This window comes from Micropterus dolomieu, linkage group LG22 (assembly GCF_021292245.1).
Source record: "Micropterus dolomieu isolate WLL.071019.BEF.003 ecotype Adirondacks linkage group LG22, ASM2129224v1, whole genome shotgun sequence".
In the NCBI taxonomy this organism is placed as follows: domain Eukaryota; kingdom Metazoa; phylum Chordata; class Actinopteri; order Centrarchiformes; family Centrarchidae; genus Micropterus; species Micropterus dolomieu.
The window spans coordinates 12,574,326-12,593,312 of record NC_060171.1 but is presented as its reverse complement, the minus strand read 5'-3'; the positions used below and the strand labels follow the sequence as shown (position 1 = coordinate 12,593,312).

At 40.5% G+C, this 18,987-nt stretch overlaps 2 protein-coding genes and 1 long non-coding RNA gene across 7 annotated transcripts; 1 reads left to right on the top strand and 2 right to left on the bottom strand.

Moving 5' to 3' along the window:
• Nucleotides 1-686: 686 nt before the first annotated feature.
• On the bottom strand, nt 687-12,705 carry cnot4a (CCR4-NOT transcription complex, subunit 4a). 3 transcript variants are annotated; one of them, XM_046037522.1, is made up of 13 exons: nt 12,467-12,705; nt 10,527-10,749; nt 9,986-10,183; nt 9,625-9,711; nt 9,184-9,285; nt 8,866-8,991; nt 8,584-8,708; nt 7,710-7,916; nt 7,557-7,614; nt 7,200-7,455; nt 5,676-6,176; nt 5,168-5,401; nt 687-2,655 (listed from the first exon to the last, which is right to left on the bottom strand). In XM_046037522.1, the coding sequence occupies exons 2-13, from the start codon at nt 10,698-10,700 to the stop codon at nt 2,327-2,329; spliced, it is 2,397 nt and encodes a 798-aa protein (XP_045893478.1). In that variant the 5' UTR covers nt 10,701-10,749; nt 12,467-12,705; the 3' UTR covers nt 687-2,326. The 3 variants fall into 3 exon arrangements, with proteins under 3 accessions (XP_045893478.1, XP_045893479.1, XP_045893480.1); XM_046037523.1 differs by lacking the exon at nt 12,467-12,705 and adding an exon at nt 12,338-12,433; XM_046037524.1 differs by lacking the exon at nt 12,467-12,705 and adding an exon at nt 11,490-11,512.
• On the top strand, nt 11,678-14,590 carry LOC123961812. Of its 3 annotated transcripts, none has more exons than XR_006822789.1 (4): nt 11,678-11,864; nt 13,554-13,741; nt 13,968-14,016; nt 14,116-14,590. It is a non-coding gene; the product is annotated as an uncharacterized LOC123961812 (long non-coding RNA). The 3 variants fall into 3 exon arrangements; XR_006822790.1 differs by having other exon boundaries at nt 11,679-11,911; nt 13,600-13,741; XR_006822788.1 differs by having other exon boundaries at nt 11,686-11,864; nt 13,600-13,741.
• Nucleotides 13,288-18,400, bottom strand: zgc:136858 (uncharacterized protein LOC678543 homolog). The gene is made up of 18 exons (XM_046037525.1): nt 18,322-18,400; nt 18,100-18,214; nt 17,817-17,991; nt 17,554-17,665; nt 17,136-17,242; nt 16,710-16,836; nt 16,483-16,603; nt 16,296-16,381; nt 15,947-16,083; nt 15,779-15,838; nt 15,613-15,676; nt 15,426-15,520; nt 15,195-15,323; nt 14,628-14,742; nt 14,404-14,541; nt 14,092-14,258; nt 13,922-14,004; nt 13,288-13,730 (listed from the first exon to the last, which is right to left on the bottom strand). The coding sequence occupies exons 1-18, from the start codon at nt 18,398-18,400 to the stop codon at nt 13,535-13,537; spliced, it is 2,106 nt and encodes a 701-aa protein (XP_045893481.1). The 3' UTR covers nt 13,288-13,534.
• Nucleotides 18,401-18,987: the final 587 nt, after the last annotated feature.

Here is an 18,987-nt window from a genome sequence, read left to right as displayed (position 1 = left end):
TCCCAAAGCCATTTAATTTCAAAAACCCCTGGACAAAATTATTTATTAAAAAGATAAACTGCAGCTGACTTAATAATGAAAAGGACTAACTGTGGATAAGTTTACTCATATGTCTATTGACAGTCTCATACATTTTATGGCACGGGATTCAGAAATCTAACAGTAGAAATAGTGAAGCCTGTGTGACTGTGTTCTTCCCTGTGTCTATCTAAAGTCCAAAAGGACAAGAAAAAAAAGACTCTCTGTTGCAGGTATCTACTGCTGCATTGGCTGGGGAAGAGTGCAGAGCTGCAAAATGAGAGGCTGCAATATGCTCGCATGCTCTGCTCCCAGCAGTGCAACTGAAAAGACAAACATATGGCACTGAAAAATGTCTTATCTGCATTTATATACTAACAAACACTTAGAACTACTGAAATTGTTTAGTGGAAAAAAAACAAAAAACTGGTGTAACTGAAAAACTGTAGTATCAGTGTCATTTTGTGTAACCTTGTGTGTACTCAAGTTTGACTGCAGAGCTTAATCACTGACAGAAAGTGATCTGCCCCCTAGTGGAAGGCATTGGAATGACCAAAAAAAAAAAAAAAGTGATTAATAGTGACCTTCCTGAGGAGGAGTTATGTACAGTATGGTGGTGACATGTTTGAATCAGGGTGTTGAGAACACAACAGCAGACAAACACCAGCTGAGTTTTCAGTTTTATTTAAGGTTCATTTTTCCAGACCTGCAGAGGACAGTTCACTTCCTTTAAGCGCCTCAATTTTGTTTTGTTTTTTTCTCGCAACATCATGTTAAAACTCACTGTATGACTCTGTGTTGGTTTCTCCTGGATGAGTTTGTTCATTTTTGTGAATACTGTTAAATAGGGAACAGCAAGAGGAAGGGGGGTGGGGTGGGGTGGGTGGTAAGAGAGGGGTGAAAGAGAGAGCGCAAACACAGATCAGAATTAAGACTTCAAAAAGAAAAAAAAAAAAAAAAAGGCGGTGGTCAGAGAGGTCGATCTCAAATCCTAAAAGGCTGAGAGCTCACTACTACAATCACTACAACAGCACTCGGTTTGTCTTGCAGTGCCTTCCATTGTGACACACACTCACATACAGTTGCTGAAGTCACATACAATATTGCATATTTTTCAGCAATCATTGCATCTATACTTGTCTTTCCAGTCACTTGAGCATCTTTATCTCAGCTGCCCATTTTAAGGCCTCATTTAAGCCCCCGTGGGTCGCACAAAGGGACCTGTTAACCCTAGTGCTACCCTCATTAGTACTGTTGACATTTCCTCATCCATCTACTCATCTGTTGCATCCTACTTGGTGGCTGTCCATGTTAGGGCTAGCTACTGAAGGTACCACACAGTGGCACTGTGAGTAAGAGTCTAACCCTAGTGCTCAGGATGTGTGCCACGATCTCCCAAAGCCCTGGCTCCCCGCGGTTAGGCAGTGCTCTATCCTCTGATACAGAGGTTCAGCAAAATTTTCCCTCCAGCAGGACAGGGCCAGTGAGGGCCCTCCACTAAAAACGGGATGTGGGCCAAGTGTCCCTACCTAACAGGGAGCCCATGCATAGCCTGTGCCCTCAACTCCCCTGTGTCATCTCCATTCACGCTCTACAAACCAAATCTCAGCTTCTTTTTTTTTTTAAACATTTCTTTAAAAAAAACAAAAAAACAAAAAAAAAACCACTAAATAAAAAAAAAACAAAAAGCTAAGTACCAACTCCCTTTTTCCTGTCTCATTGCACCTTATTCACAACTTAGCTGTAAGGGTTAACCGTTTCACAGTCTCCTGTTAAAGTGGGGAGGATGAGGGTCTTTGGGGCAAAGCTTCAAGAGCAGATTCACAGCTTTCTTCATTCCTCGAAAACTAACCGTGACTTCAACTTTCAAAAAACACAAATGTTGTTCATGCTTAATCATTAGTTACTTTTTAAAAAGACCTCACTTCAGCTAATTTGTTTCTTTGCCAGTTTGTAGAGTTAAACTCTTATGTCACCACTGGGCGCTCGATGCTATACCATTTCTTCTGCTCTCCGTTAACAGTGAGCTACACAATGAATCCCATGTTTTGCCCAGAATGTAAGGAGTGGTGATGGTTGCAGAGAGAGGGTACTGATAACTTGTGTACCACAAACAAAAACAGAAAGGCCTTTGGACAAAAAGGAAGGAGGAAGAGAAAAAGAAGAAAGCATGTTTGTTACTTTGTTAATAATTTTTCATACTCTGCAGATTGGTGTGTATTGCATTGGGGGAGGGGGGGCAGGGTACAGGATGAGTGGGTATAAAGTGGTAGAGGGGGAATGGATGGGTGTCTGCTGCAGTCTGTGTTCAGTGGCGATCCACAGCGGCACTCTGTAGCAGCTCTGTGGTGGGCTGTCCCGGATTTCTGAAGGCGCTCTGGAAGCCGGGTGGAGGGGAGTGGAACTGGCTGGCGGGGTTGGCTGTGGGAGGGGGCAGGTAGGGAGCCCAGCCGCCGGCGGCTCTGTGGTGGAGGGGGAGGTGGGCGTCAAGGAGGCTGGTGTGGAGGGGCTGGGGAGTGGGCACGGCTGAGCCGGCCGGTCCGTCCATCTCTGTGAGCGCCTGCAGGGACTTGAGCCAGTGTGGGGGATTGTCGTCCTGGAGACAGTCTAAACTGTTTCCTGTTGAGGCCGGGATGCCTGGGGGGGGGTTATGGATTAGATGAGTGATGACAAAAATACATTGGGTGACAAATAAGACACTGCAGTAGACACAAATAGTGTGATAATTTCATTTAGCGTTTGACACAATCTGGTGTTCTTGTACTATAAGTTACTTTTCTACTTATTCAAAACAACTGATTGAAAGCCGACAAATACTGTTAATATTTAACGTGATGAGATTCACATAACTGACTTTAGAGCTGAAAGGATTAATCAATCGACAGAAAATTAATCTGCATCTGTTTTTAAAGCAAAACATTCACTGGTTCCAGCCTTTTGCCGCAGTAAACTAAATGTCTTTAGTTGTCTGGACTGTTGGTGGGATATAACCACCATATCAATATAAATACATATACATTCAAGACAAAATAATTAATCCATTAATTGAATGGATTTATTGGCAGATTAATCAATAATGAAAATAATAATTGCAGAGCTGCCGGATCTTTAAATGGTGATTAACTAATGCTTGAAATGCAGGTGCATTTACAGAAACAGCTAAATTATGTAATAGAGTATCAAAACTTCTACTACAATCCCAAAGGCTTTTGTATTATAAGACGTTTCTGGTATTTTGTCTTAGCTTCCTACTATCGTCATGAATGAAGAACTTGTGTAAACGAGGCTGCAACTGAGAATTATTTTTAGTTAGATTTAACGTATGATTTAAGTTGATAAATAGGTCAGAAAATAGTGAAAACGCCCATCACACTTGCCCAGAGGACAAAGCGAACATTTTTAACGTTATCAGTGTTTCCCTTAGGATGGAGTTGTAGCAGTGGAGGTGAAGCAAAAGTTTTGTCTGAATATAAAACCCCAACACAACATGTCTCAGCAACATTGCTCTTGTGTCCATGAGCATGTGCTGCACATTAGAATGAAAATGTCAGTTTTCCCAGTTTAAATGTGAGGTTTAGATTAATGTTTTGTTGTTGGTTGTGGTCAGGGGAGTGTGGGGGTTTGGGGGTCCTTCCCCAAGAAAAATTTACGTTTTCCAATGAAAAATATGTAATTTCACATCATATTGGGCCATTATTTTCACCATATCTCTGAACAAAGAACTGGAAAAGCTAGAGCAGATAATAAATAAAAATCAGTCTACTGGGGAGGAACTACAACCATTAAATTTGGGTAAAGTAATTTGTTTGGTTATGATGCTCTCGACAGTGATTTAACATTTATGGCACAGCATGTTTTGGGCATCACCCCCTAAGCCTTAATGGCAGGAAAACCCTGTTAATGTGACCTCATAATCATTATAGGTAGGATTGTTCATGTTTTTCTTTTGTGTCTTCATTTTACAGCTTTTGACATTTATCTGTAGACATTAATATAAAAAAATAGGCAACATGAGAAACCACCTCCCTTCTGAGGTGCATTTTATATGCACATTAAAATCCAAAAAGAAACATCTCCTCATTAGCTTAAAAGGACTAGTTTGCATCACTAATTAGCATTACTAACCTCAGCTCCTTCAGTCACCTACATCCTTTCCTTTCCTAACAACCACTTCTACAGACTCATCTGAAAAATAATTGAATCAGTCTGTACAGGACAGAGCTGTAGGCTATGCCAGTTTACTCTCAGTTTGTACCTGATGTTCTCAACATTGGAAAAGTAAGCAGTAATAATATAGCAACAGTTACTTTCTATAAATTGAGCTAATGTTAAGTTACATAGCAGCCAAAAGACGCAGCCTACTGTAGAAGCTTTCCTGCTCAGCTGCGCAGTCAGAAGGGGGAGATGTTAGCTAGAGCAAACAGGCTTCACTTTTCCAGCAGTTGGGGAAACAACAGACTTTTCTTGGTCTTGAGAAGCTAACACACTGCAACAGACACTGTACATTTACTGCCAAAATATTTTCCTCCGCTCACATTCACCGTCACTTTCTACCGCTCAGACAAACACACACTCGCTACGCACCTCCCGATTCCTTACAGGAGTTACGCTGCTGTCATAACAGCATCTGTCATGTAGATGTTTTGTATAGAACAATGACAGGAAGCAGCCAAGCATTGAGTGTTGCCGTGCTTGCACAGTGTGCGATTGAAAACATAAGCGCATAGTTTAATGATCGTAGGAAATTTTAGTAGCAGTGGTCATGATTCAGCAGCAGCGCACCGCCGCTCCTGAATGCATATAGGGGAAACACTGGTTATAAAATTAAATTTATAGCTCAAAGGATGGGTTGATTAATTTACTTGTTTAAGTAATTTCTCACAAATGTTAAAAACATTTGATGGTGCCAGCTTCTCCAATGTGAGAATTTGCTGATTTTCTTTGTCTTTTTGTGGGCTGGGCTTTAGGAAATTGTTGTCTTAAATATTAATAGTTGCAGCCTTAATTCAGTTTACGAGGGTCTAAAATAGTAGCTGGAACAAACAAATGTTTGGGATTTCTTTTCCCTCGATGAATGACTTGAATATCAAAATGACTGTTTTCCGTCAATCACCTCACTAATTCCTTAATCATTTCAGTTACTTTGTACCTGTGATGATAGCAGGGTCCATCCAACTGGCTGTGCCGTCCCAGCTCAGGCTGTGTGATATACCTGCTGGCCCCGCTGGCCCACCGATGTGGTTAACACTGTTGGAGGATGAGGAGGATGAGGAGGATGAGGAGTTTGGGAGGCCCCCGAAATTGATATTGATGTTGGGCAGGAGAGCTCTCAGGCCGTCTTGCCATTCTTTCACATTTAAACCCTCTATAGAGCCACTGTTCTCTGCAGAGGAGGAGAGGAAAACACACATCAGATCCTCGGGTGTTTTGATCACAGACCAGTGGTCAGCTGCATAACTGCATCCACCAGTGAGTCCGTTTCTTCCGCAAGGTCAATAAAAGTTAATCAAAACAAGTATCACAATGCTACATAGCAGGGTACATACAGAATGTCATGACATCAAATAACATTGTTGTGTAATGAATCTCATCTGTTTTAACATGCACTGCTTCCACAGGACACAGAAAGGTGCCACAGTGACCCAGGTGTCTGGTACCTGAGATGGGGATGCCTCCCAGCCCTGTGTTGTGCTGAGGGGGCAGATTCAGGTCCAGGAAATTACTGTGTGAGGCAGCACTGGCTGAGTGGTTCAAGTGTGTGAGGTTATTTCGTGTGGGGACGCCCATCCAGGGGTGTCTGGCGGCTGGCTGCTGCTGACTGGCCTGGCTGTTCTGACTGCCGGGGAAACTGTAGGAGCTGTAGATGGCTCTGTGGTGGAGCTGCGGGAGGCGGGGAAGGCCACTGGGGAAGTGGTGAGAGGCGCTGGGGTTAGGGTTGGGGGGCAGTAGGCTGGGACCATGGTTGCTCCCCTGGGAGAAGGGCCCTGGGGATAAGGGGCTCTGATCCTGCACCGACAGCTCCTTCTCTATCAGGTCAGCCAAGGCCTTGCGAGTGACGTCGAAAGGATCGAAGCCCAGATCGTCGTCCTGCTGTTTGCTGGACGAGCCGAAGCCAAAGGCCGCCTGCCAGTCTGTGGAAGAAGACACTGGTATTGTGTCTGTGACGAAAGAAGAGAGACAAGTTACTGGGGCTGTTCTCAACGTGAGAAATTCTTAGTCGACTAGCTATAGCATTTCTTTGACTAATTCGTAAGCTTATCAGCTGGTGAAAAAGGGGCCACTGAGATCAGGGAGGCTTAAAGCATTCCTCTATATGAAAGCATTTGTAATTACATAATGTTTCTTATGGTTTTACCTTGCCATTCTTGCAAGCAAAAATTTTTGATTTCATTCTTTGTTTAAATATCTTATTGTTGTTTTTTTATTTATTTTGGATTTATTGTTGTGTTTTTTCCCCCCCTTTATCCTTGTAAAGCCTTTTATGACTTTGTTCAGAAAAAAAAGTCTTAAACACTCAAACTGTCTCCTATTAGAAATGAATATAGAAGGATCTTTTAAAACCTTGAGCTTACGGACACATATTTGTCAACAGAGCTGCCACAATTAATCAATTAGTAACTATTAAATGAATTGTCAACTATTTTGATAATCGATTAATCAAAGTAAGTTTTTTAAAGGAAAAAAGTGCAAATTCACTACAAGACATTTGAGGACGTCATCCTGGGCTTTGGGGAATACTAATTGACTAATGTTCCACCATTTTCTGACATTTTATAGACCAGACAACTAATCGATTAATCGAGAAAATAAACGACAGATTAAATCGACAATGAAAATAATTGTTAGATGAAGACCTAGTACTCAATTCTACAGACATGACAGAGGTTTGTCATTCCATAATGAGTAATGACTTATTGCTCTTTTGCATTTTGTTAGTTTTACTAACCACAGTGATTTGCAATAACTGCAACAGCAGAAAATGCCTTCATTAATTAGAAACCATTATTACTTTCACTTTATGGTGCACAATGCAAATGGTTGCAGTATTATGAAATAAAGCAGCTGTAGGTCAACTCATTGTTTGACAAAAAGACAAAAAGCACAACCAAACAGGCACTTAAGAAATACATCAAGTTTGGATGAATGAAGCTCATCCAAACATGATGAAATCTCCATTGTACCTGATGTGAAGAGGCTCTGTGGTTCGGGAGTCATGGGCCAATCAGAACTGCCGCGGGGGGAGTTAGGAAAGGGGGGCAGGCCTGCGGGGAGAGGATTAGGATGTCTGAAGTTACTGTTGTCTGAAAAGAGAGACTGGGACTCAGCTGCTGCACCCTCGAATGGTGAACGGGCTGTGAGGTCTGACACACTGATGGGCACCACCAGGCTGGGCTTGGTTAAACCAGGGGGAGGAGAGGGGGAGTCACTAGTGGGTATCTAGAAAAAGAGAGAGGAGAGGAAACCCTTGTGAGATCGTCCTTCTCAGATCTGATTCACCTTGTTTCTACGTAACTAAAATAAAAAGGAGGTCTTTCTACCTGTTGTAAAGTCTCGCCATTCACCATTCCAATTGACTCTGGAGGTTTGTCACTGGGACTGCGGATGACACGTGACACATTTAGATACATATTAACAAATTAATTTTCTTTCAGAATACCTTGGTGCTATTGTCAAGGAATATTCTATATTACCTGTTACTGTCACAGTTAGAAGAGAAGGGGGACAGGGCGGTACGTTGACCAGGACCCAGCTCTGTTTCTAGCCCATCTGAAGTAATAACTTCTTGGTCTAGATAGTCTAGCAACGGAGGAGACTTGCGGTCCTCTGAAAGCCCATTGGCTAGTTTGTTATGTCCTGACAGCGTCGGCCACCCATCTTTACCATTGCTACTGTTGGTTCTGTTACAATGCAGGAGAAAAACTGAGCTTAGCACAATGATCAAGTAAATACTGTGGAAGTACACTGGAAGCTGAGTATACTTATCATGGTAACAGTGATCCGACGCTTGTATGGATAAAAAAGCTTGGGACAAACTCATCCCTTTACAAATGCTGTTTAAATTATTCACTAATAGTAATCAAGTAGTGCTTACAGTGTTCATCTTGGGTCAGTTCAGGCCTGTTAAAAATTTAGAAATGCACTGAAACCGCCATCAACCTTTGGCTAGTAGCCTATCTGCACCACTGATGTTACTGTATTCGTAAACAGCACAATGCTGTTTTAGGCTTTAGCCTAATTATAATGTGAACTGCAGTAACCTATATTTTATCTATAGCGTGGAACTCTACTACTGTAGTGTATTTGAATAACAGACGGTACAGTAATTTGAAAAGCGTTTGAAACAGCTGTACATGTTTAAATAGCGAAGCTTTCTGTTTCATTACTTTATATTCATGTCACAAATATACAAATGTCAATTACACAGTATTGTGCGTGAGAAAAAAAGAAAAACATTTCATTATAATAATCATCCAATTGTAGTCATAAATTTGACCTGGACATATGTGATCACTCTAAAGAGGTTTCACTGTAATAAGAGTAAGAACATAGTAAGAAAGAACAAACCTCTGTGTGGAGTTGGATTTACTCTTTGACTTCTCTGTTCCACATGCTGGAGGTTGTAGAAAGCTAGGGTTAATTTTATAGAGGTCTTGGAGGAGTTTCTGCTCATACTCTTGATGTTTCCCTGCCTAAAAACACAAAAGCACAAAAGGAGTCAACACTATAAGTTTTATAAATTCATAAACCAAGATCAACGCACACAGCAAAGAGAAAATTTTTTATTCACATTACAGAAAAAGAAACAAGTCTCAGAAAGCCTCAGTCTCAATGAAACAATACTTTTACCTGCATCTCCTCTTTAGTAAAGCTAGCTGCTTCATCCCCCAGCTCATGTAGATACATACAATCTGGTTTGGGACACTGCATACTTTTGAGGAAGTAACTGCAGTACTTTGTTGTGCCTAAAGAAGCCTGTAACAGAGACACAGAAAGAAGGCAGTTTTACTTTGAAGGTTGTTTAATATAAGAATGTTTTTGTTTCAGCCTGAGAACCTAGATCACATGGCTTTTATGCACATAAAACTTCTAATAAAAGCCATATACAAGATCAGGACTTAATATAGATAAAAGCATGGAGCCAAATCATTGTGGTTAACTTCTCACCTTGAGTGTTCTGCCATCAACAACCACATTGTTCACACACTGTATTGCTCTTAGAGCATCCTCAGAGCGGATGTAAGTCACATAGGCGCTGGCACTAGGCCCCTAAAAAAACCCAGAAAATTCAAGTAAACATACAAGTCAGACAGATCTACAGAGCTGTATTGTACAATTTTACCATTATTCGCTGTCAACATGTTTAATCAGTTAGCATTTTTATCCCTCAGTAATGACAATTTTATCTATAAAGTAGCTGAGAAAATAATGTATGTAGCTGTGGAGAAACGATAACCAAACAAATCTTTGTATTTGTAATAATTTGTAATTGTAAACAACAAAAAGTTTTCTGTTCTTCTATTAAAAATGTATATTGATTAAGTTCTGTTAATGTTTATAAATGTATAAATTGCGAGAACTTCCTGTGAATTTGATCCAATCACTCACCTGTGAACCGGCGTAAGATGTGCTGTTGTTGATGACCACTTTATGGATTTTTCCAAACCTCCCAAAATACTCTGGTCGTTTCAGGACCTGTGGGCACAATGCAAAAAGATTATAAATATATATGTATATATCACTTGAAGCTTCAGTGGGAGGTTTCCGGAAGATCTTTAAATGTGCATTAAAATGATTCCTGAACAAAGGATTCATGATTTTCACTGTATCTGTGAATGTCAGAAAAGTCCAAGATAAATCTAGCAGCTAGTTCCTCCAGTTTATCACAGCCTTCTTTACACCAAGCTAAAATGCCAATAGTTCCTGACACTCCAAAGTCTGAGCTTTTTGGCGGTGCCGCTACACTCACCTCAGGGTCAGCGAGTCGCTGTGAGAGTCCCACCACAAACACCAGGTTTCTCTGGACCACTCTGACACTGGCCAGATGCTTGCGGTTTTCTGTCACCTTCTGCTTCTTCTCATTCTGTTTCTGCTTTTTTTCGTTCTTTATCCTTTGGATCTCCTCCTGTGACAGAGGCTTGTATACAGCGGGGTCCTCTGGGTACGGCTACACAAAGAAAATTTTGTTACACGCTTAGAAATCCACCATTTACTTTAAATTAAGTAAGGACAGTGGGTATTAACTGAGGACTTTAGTTGTCAATATGCTAGTTCAACAGGCATCGCTAGCCAAACTGCTGAGGCTGTAAATTGAAAATTATGATGAAGAGATGATTTAACTAACAAGTTACTTCAGAAGGGGGGATGAAAATCCCTGCCGATAGTAGCATTTGGGCACTCAGCATCCTCACTATCATGCTGTTTTCCTGAACAATTCCCCACGACAGACGATCACCCTTCAGTTGTTATGACTTTTCTTTGGTATCCTGTTAATCTCATCATCTTCTCACCTTTCTACAGGCGGGGCAGAGGCCGTTCTCATCTGTGCGGATGCGGTGCCAGCAGAAGCGGCAGATCTGATAGCCACAGGTGCAGGGGAAAAAGTTGACATCATCGATCTCCAGCGGCTCCATGCACAGAGGGCACTCCATGGGGTCGTCCTTCATTTCAGGGCTGTGGGACATCCTATGGCGCGGCGAGGGTGAGTGTTGAAGCTGGTCACAGAGCACAGGGCTAACACGACATACAAAAGATATAAGTATAAGCACTCCATCATGACACGACTGGAAACAATATCAACAGAACAACTTCCTTTTACTAACTAAACTTGTTTCCCCCCCACAAATGATTTATAGCGGGATGGTGTAGCCCCAGAAACTGACTTTATGAGCACCAAGGTCACAGTATCAGACTGAGCACACCAAAATGTATTCACACAAATATCTTTCTTGCAGAGTTTTACCTATTCAGCAACAGAGGAAACAGGTCAACCTGGCTAAACTACTGCAGTCTAATGCAACACATCTTACTTAAATCTCATCTAGATAGGTGTTGATTCAACTCTACGGCCCTTCTGGAGGCTGTAGTTTGTGGTGCTGCTGCATTGCGTTGTGCTGTACACAGAAGTTTGTAATGTTTGTCTACTCCATTTATACCATTTAGGGTAAATAAGATATTTCAGAGCTGAAACAATGAGGTGATCGACAGAAAGTAATCAGCAAGTAATCGCTTCAGTCAGTCAACAGAAGTGTCAACAATTCGCTGTTTCCCACATTTTAAAAATGCAAATATTTGGTGTGTTGATCATACAAAAAAAAAAAAAGGAAATTGTGATGGGTCCCAAACTACAGCCTTCAAAAATGTGCATGAAGTTTCTGTTTCTCTAAAACAGTTTAAACAAAAACTTAACATTATAACCTCCAGGATGGTTTGAGTTATTGCAGGGATTTGGATTCTGTTTAAGCTACGTGTACCTAATAAAAGGACAACCGAGTGTACGTCTTAGAAAACAAGTCAAAACCAGTAGTCATCGTGTTAATGCGCATGTTGTGGTATCTTCCAGGGGTTGACAGTACCAGACACAACGTCACGATGGACGTTGAAAGAAAAATGCTACAAACTGAGTTTATTTACAAATGAACCGTCTGTTCTTAGCTGTTAATCGCCAGCGCGGTTTCTACGCGACAACACTGCTGCCAGCAGGCGAATTCAATGACAAGCCCAGACTGGGAAAAACCCGACAGTGTTGAATTATACGAGAACAGAGAAATGCCAACATTCTGCTAATAAATTAACATGTACAGGAGTATCACGGTTTTGCGGCTTCACCTGCAGACATCAGCTGATTGGTAAAGTCGTGTATCAAGCCAGAATACCAAGCTAGTTTGCCAGACTGGTAACTTTAGCTGCTCTGTCTTCTGGGTTGTCCATTATGACAGATGTTATTTGACTAACGTTAGGCTAAGCTAACATTAGCCCCGAATTGGTAAAAGAAGCCGGTCTAACTAATATCAAGTGTGCAGCAGCAACTGTGAGTTAGATCATAAAAACAAAACATATAGAGATCAACATTAACTTGATATTGGCGTAAAACGTTTAAAGAAACGTATGCCATAACGTTACGTTTTCGCCTACATCTTAACTGACAGCTTGTTGGATGCTAACCGCTAGCATCGACGTAGCTAGCATGCTACATTATCATCGAAATATACGGAGTTTTGGAGCCAAGCTTACGACGCGGCCTACGCAAGCTAACGCTGAACTGGAGGCAAGTTGTTGGCACTATAAACAACTGACATTGCTCTCACGACAGTAAGATTACCTGGGCAGCGATCCAATAAGCCAGCGAGTATTCTAGTGTCAGTCTTTAAAATCGCCATAGACACAACTGTCCTTTATTTCTTAAGGGAGGATGGAAGCTAACAACTTGGCTAACGTTAGCGTTACTTACCCTGTCCGTATTTAGCTTAGGATTCCACTCCAAGGGAGTCACACCAAATTGGGCGGGGACTGCGAGCCAATATATCTGAAATATCTAATTTTTTTCACAGACGGTCACATAAGATAACCGTAGGTGTGTTGTTCTGTGGTAATTAAAAGGCTATAAAGATGTTTTGCCCCTTTCTTCTCTTGGTATTGTAGAGACAATTTACGCTCTAACCACCATCTTAGCTAGCATTAAAGTAGGGAGGAGGGAGTGGGGCAAGTGTTTAATGCCACTGAGTCTGCGCAGATGGACAGATACTTTTTGGGAAATGTAGTTTTCGAGGGGGTTTTAAGATAGGCCCAGGGACAAATTTCCTGCAAACATTTAGAATGTGGCATTTAAAATAAAATACCAAAACGTACATTTGCCTACTTTAATAGCCTACATATTTGAGGTACCTGTACTTTACGTAAGTACATTTTACATTTTATATGACTTTATAGGCTACTTCAACTACACTGCATTTCATAGGGAAATATTTTTTAAATACTTTTTTTACAATAGTATATTTATTTAGTTATTAGTTACTTTGTAGATTACAATTTTACATACAAAACATAGGATCAGTTTATAAAATATGTTGGATTTTTACCAGTTAAACTATACAACAATATATGAAGTAGTAAATTAGCTCCACTTTGACCAACAGCTAACATGATGCTTACATATTACAAAAAATAAGAATAACACACACTTGTGCTGCATACTTCCTCCACCACTGCTGTTAAATATGTACCTTTTTTTATTATAAGAAATCAAAACACCAGAGTACCTTGTTATAATGTTTCAAAATTTATTTACAAAGATTTAGCTGTCTCAAGCAAAGATTAGAAAAAATGGTTCATTTATTTTTATTTGCAAGATATCAGTTATTACAGAACAATTTAAAATATCAAATATAATTAGGATTTCATGTTTTTTTTTTTGTAAAATGTGTCATCTTCGTACTTTGTACTAGTCACTTCGTATTAGTTACATGCAAGAATCTAATCACAATTGACCTGAAGTAATTTTTCAAAATTGAAAATATTTTTAATCTATCCACATGAAGCTGGGTTTGGGCCAGAACTGACTCTGGACTTTGATGGGATCCACAGAGGCTAAGGTGAGCGTAGGGGCGATGGGGTGCGATGACGCCAGGGACAGCCGTGCAGCCATGAGCCCCATCCGAACACAGCTGTCTGTGTCTCGCCGCTGAAGAATCCCAGCCATTAAGGCACCTGCAAGACTGCAGACAAAGTGGGCATGATTGTCTTTCCTTTGAATGTTTAGGCATGATTTTGTGAGAGAGGGAAAGTATGAAAGGGAAAGAAAGAGGTCACGCGAAATGAAAAGTAGATGAAACTGAAACAGGAAGTTTGGAAAAGAAATTAAAAGATGAATAGGGAAGAGAAAGTAGGTCAAGTAAATTTCTAGCACCTATCTCCTGCTCCTGACACATTCATTGTCTCTTCTGCTGTCACAGTAATTGCTGGGTAATGGAGAGCACAAAGCTGCCTCCTCTGCGAACACAGGTGCAGTAAACATCTTCACTTTCTCTGTCATTAATCATCGTCATCATTATCAGTTTAAACATAGGTTGCCCTTACCCTCTTCTTTTTTCTTGGCTGCAGGTTGACCGAGCCTGCATCATGCTCTCCACACACCAACACCCCTTCAGCCCCCAGAGTCACCACCAGACAATGAAGATGCTCCAGAAGGGGGCGTGCGAGAGCTACACCAACACTCAGTATGTCGTCAAAAGAGCTTGGCAGCACTGTCACCCCACAAGACAAAACCACATCCTCATCTATGACTGTTTGCATTTTTCACAAGAACCCTGTAACAACTGTGTGGGAATACGTGTATAAGAGCAAATCTACAGTAGATCTATTAAATACTCATTAAGGAATACAGTTTACCTTCAGGTGTTGGAACACCCAGTGTTTTGTTCATGGTGCACAACTCTGCCAGGTTTGGGGATGCATAGGACAGAGACTTCCAGGCATCTGAAAGGAAAGGCTTACAAGCCTTTTCTGAATCTGTTGGCTCATACCAAACTATGACACACATAGTTGGTATTGTATTAAAATCAAGTGTTTACAATCATTCGTTTTTCATTTAGTGACGATCTCCCCATGCTTACCACTGATGTTGTGTTTAGTGGCTATGGAACAAACGTAGTCGATGGTGGAGACAGGTATGTTTCCATCGAGACACACAAGAATGGCTGATGAAAGCTGCTTCTCAAACTGTGACACCTTTAAAAAGATAGTAAAAGATAGAATAAAGAAATAGCAATTAAATAAATAAACTTTTTTTCCTATAGCACATTTTAAAAACAAGAAGTGCTTCACAGGTTAGTTCAAAATGACATTATAAATGCATTACATGACATATAAACAACACAAACTATTTGCAATGTCCACATGCATGGCTGTGCCTGTCTATATGATTTCTTCCAGTACATGCATGTGCTGTCTCCTGTCCATTCCAGCTCCGGAAAATTACTACATACAGAGGTAACTGTAAATACATTTAACAGCTATAGCAAATGAAATGCCAACCATAAATAGTAACTAAATCTGGCTTTGATATAATGAAAATGTGTGGATTGTAACTTTAATAGTGAATATGGTTCTGAATATGGTATTAGAACATATATCCTGGGCTAACTTTGCTGAAAATGAATAACTTTTCCAGTTTAACTTACATGCTGCTCTGTGATTTGCTGATGGATGTCCATGTCTCCCAATCCAAGACTCAGTTCTCCACTCTCAGTGATAACGGCACAGTAAGTAGCTGTGCTTTGCTTTTCTAGTCGGGCCACACCACTTGTGTTCTTACAGAAATAAGTAATAAAAAGTCAAGAACTTTGCATATACATATTTGAAGGAAAAGAGATTATAATCATGCTCAGTATTAACAGTTTATGTTTGCATACCATATGTTTACAATAGTTTAACACTGCATCACTGTGTGAATCAGTTCCAATAGCTGAGATGAACAGGGGTCTACGGCCTAATCGACTCAGAGAGTCTTGAAGGAAAGTACCAAAGAAGTGAGTGTGAGAAACTCAGATCTAAATTACTGATGAAACATGTGCAATAAGGTAAGGAGATAAACATCACCAGCAATGTTCCGGCCTACACCACCAAATGACTGACAGACACTTCCTGGGTTGGTCTGTCCGAACTGAAAGAGACAAATCTCCTCAGAAGTCATTATAACCTATATAATATGGTCTTATGTTATCTGTAGCATTGTGAATAAATGCATGTAATAAATGAAACTTACATGAAGTGCTTTTGTTTTTCCTTTAGCAATAAAATCAACATTTATTCCCCCTATGACAACCTGTAAAAGAACAGCATTGTGGGTTGATGAAATGTGCCAATACTATACTATAATAAAAAATATAAAATTATAGAATGATATAAGTCCATCATATTTATTTATACTCACAATGTCTGATTCTGAGTCTGATGAGTGTTTTTCATGATGATGAGTCTTACCCTTTAACTTTCTCTCATGCATTTGTTTTGACAGCGCACAAGCTATCTGACTGCCAACTTTAGCATTGTTATGAATGAGAGCAATGTCTAAAAACATAAGAAGTTAAGGACATTTTAGTCGTAATATGCAGTAGGGCAAAAGTAATTTACATTTTATGAACCTTTGAGAGCACTGCACACATCTAGTCTGTGAGACAACAAATTATCAATATTCTTAGAGCCTTTTTGTTTTTCAAAGAATTTGATCTTATCATGTTTTCCGCTTGAGTTCTCAGTGACTGAAATTTTCAGAAGGATACTGGCCTGAAGGGACTTTCCTTTAGTCAGCTCATTAACCTTTTGAAGAATGAACGGAGTCACATTTTTTCCTGTTATACCTTTAGCACTGTATAAATCAAAAAGAACAGAAAGTGATGATTTGTTTAAGCTGAGATCAAAACTCCATTTGATTCACAACAGATTACAAGCCACAGAGACTTTCTGCACCTTGCCTCTGTTACTGCAGCCTGTATGGCTTCCTCTATCTGCTGGCCGGCTGCTGCGTGCTCCTCTGGTATGGGCACTGCTAACAGGACACCACTTTGGAGACCCAGTGTCAGAGTGCTTGCTGAACAACACAAAAAACGCCAGAAATAACTGATCCAAATTCATAACCTCTGTGTGTTAAGGGTCAAGGAAACTATCAATGTTCAGGACATAAAATGCTGACATACCAATGAGTTTTGCAGCCTCCTCAGGGTTACAGATTTGGTATGGAGAAGTGAATCCACTTTGTGGAGAGAAGAAGGCTGGGAAGTTCTTCATCGCTCCATAAGTGGCTACGCAGACTCCTTGCGTCTCCTAATAAAAGATACAGAACAGAAATACATAATAGTCCTCACCTAGTCCCCTTTAATCACAATTCTTCATCTAACACAAATGACGAACTCTATACCTACACTTGGCACTTATGTCCCATAATGTGTCTAAGTCTTTGTGGTGTAAAGCCTGTCTAATGTTTATATTTTCTAACACCCGTGTCTATGTTAAATCTCATGCTATGTTCTGGCTTCAACATAAACGTAAAATACTTCTAATGCATATTTGGCTGACTAAACACAATATCAGATCCAGTGTCAACATTGTGTCAATATTCTTACAAGGAACTCGAGGGTGCGACCAATGTCCAGAATAGACTTGACGCCAGCAGAGATCACTGCAATGGGAGTCCTCCCGAGCTCCGTCAGATCTGCACTGATGTCCAGACCTGGAGGAATAATCATTGACTCAGTGGTGACAGTCTTCTTAACTTGCTGTCCTGACAGCTTTGGTGACTGCCTTCATGCAGTATGCCCTCCTATGGCCACTATTCCCTGGATCATATTTGTGACTGCATAACAGCCCTAATGTCTGTTCATGTCATCAAATCCAGATTGACATAAAACAGCTGAAAGTCTCTGCATGAAAGGAGGCCAGAAGCATCCCGTCAGTGATTCTGTTTTCACAGTTTGTTAAGAATATTAAGTTTTATGTCAGTATGTGTAAAAGTCATGTGAGTATTCCCCATGGAAGTCTTACTGTTCTCTCCATCTCTATGAACTCCTCCAATGCCTCCTGTGACAAACACAGGGACGCCAGCTTGATGTGCTGCTATCATAGTGGCTGACACTGTCGTTCCCCCGGAGAGACCCTGGGAAAATAATATACACATCCAGGACAACATTCAAAACACCACCATAAATAACTGACGCAGGTAATCAAAGGGGATGAAACCCTACCACCAGGTCGGTCATGATGTGTTTTAGAGAGATTATTTTTGAAATTTGTGTTTGTATCCTCACGTTGCTGATGACATATGGCAGATCACGGCGGGACACCTTCAGGGAGCTCTTGCAACGGGCGAGGTGGTCAAGCTCCTCTGCTGACAGACCAACATGGACTTCACCCTCAATCACTCCAACAGTGGCTGGAGTGGCTCCTTCAGCTCTCACAATGGCCTCCACCTCCTTCGCTGTGCTTCATTAACACATTAATGGAACTCATTATCAATGATTAAAACAACTATTAGCTGCTAGTATTGTACGGTAAGGCAATTTAATGACACTTGAAGGTTAAACAAAGTACCTCAGGTTGTGTGGATAGGGCATGCCATGTGTGATAATAGTGCTCTCGAGTGCGACCACTGGTTTGTTTTCTGCCAGCGCCTGTGATACAGATGGATGAACCCTGAAAAGGCTATCTGAGAGAAGAGGTCATTGTTCATAAATCATCATTGTTATCATCAATTTGTTATAAACTGTGTTATACTTTTAAATGTCAAGAGATATAATGACAGGATGCATTTACCATTTCTGCCCACTCTGCTCTGATAAATTGTAATTCCTCTTCTCAGGATGATTGCAGAGGCTCTCTTCAGCATCCTCATTCTGATTAGATTTTGAGGGAAACCCTGAAAACATGAAGAGTTTTTGAATTTTACAGTGAAAAACTGTGCTTGTCCATCCAATCAACTTGTGCCATTCAAGTTTCTTTCACTGTTGCAAGCTGACGGTTGCAGATTAAGCTACCAAAGGCTTCTGCCCCCCTTCAGTGTTCCTTCTCCACAGAGAATCACTGGGTAGAAACTCGTAGGTGACTTTGATAGACTAAAAAGATTAAGAGAGAGATTTTAGAGAAATTAAAATGTTCTTTCTAACTGATTTATTATGGTGAAATGCTTAAGGAGGGAAAAATACCCCTCCTAAACATCTCCTTTCCAAAACACAGCATTAAATTACAGAAGAACTTCACAATGTCTCAATCAAAGCTTAATTTTGTTCAGAATGAATCACAAACAAGAATGCATGAAAGGGACTATTGGATTGATTTTCTTCAAAATTTCATAATATACTGCTAACTTAAATTTGAAAATAGACCAATCTTTAACAAAGTACTTTGACAAAATCGAAACATTACAAAGATTACCTCTTCTCTTCTTCAAGGGAAAATCAGTGTGTTTTCTGTCACTGCAGG

What these genes read in the sequence shown, in the direction of transcription:
- cnot4a (XM_046037522.1), bottom strand. Translation starts at nt 10,700, where the DNA reads ATGTCCCACAGCCCTGAAATGAAGGACGACCCCATGGAGTGCCCTCTG. An exon ending in TCTGCCCCGCCTGTAGAAAG is followed by an intron (nt 10,184 to 10,526) that starts GTGAGAAGATGA and finishes TTCTTTGTGTAG; the next exon opens with CCGTACCCAGAGGACCCCGC. An exon ending in AGCGACTCGCTGACCCTGAG is followed by an intron (nt 9,712 to 9,985) that starts GTGAGTGTAGCG and finishes TTGTGCCCACAG; the next exon opens with GTCCTGAAACGACCAGAGTA.
- zgc:136858 (XM_046037525.1), bottom strand. Translation starts at nt 18,400, where the DNA reads ATGAGGATGCTGAAGAGAGCCTCTGCAATCATCCTGAGAAGAGGAATT. An exon ending in GAGCAGAGTGGGCAGAAATG is followed by an intron (nt 18,215 to 18,321) that starts GTAAATGCATCC and finishes CTCTTCTCTCAG; the next exon opens with ATAGCCTTTTCAGGGTTCAT. An exon ending in GCTGCAGTAACAGAGGCAAG is followed by an intron (nt 16,382 to 16,482) that starts GTGCAGAAAGTC and finishes TGATTTATACAG; the next exon opens with TGCTAAAGGTATAACAGGAA.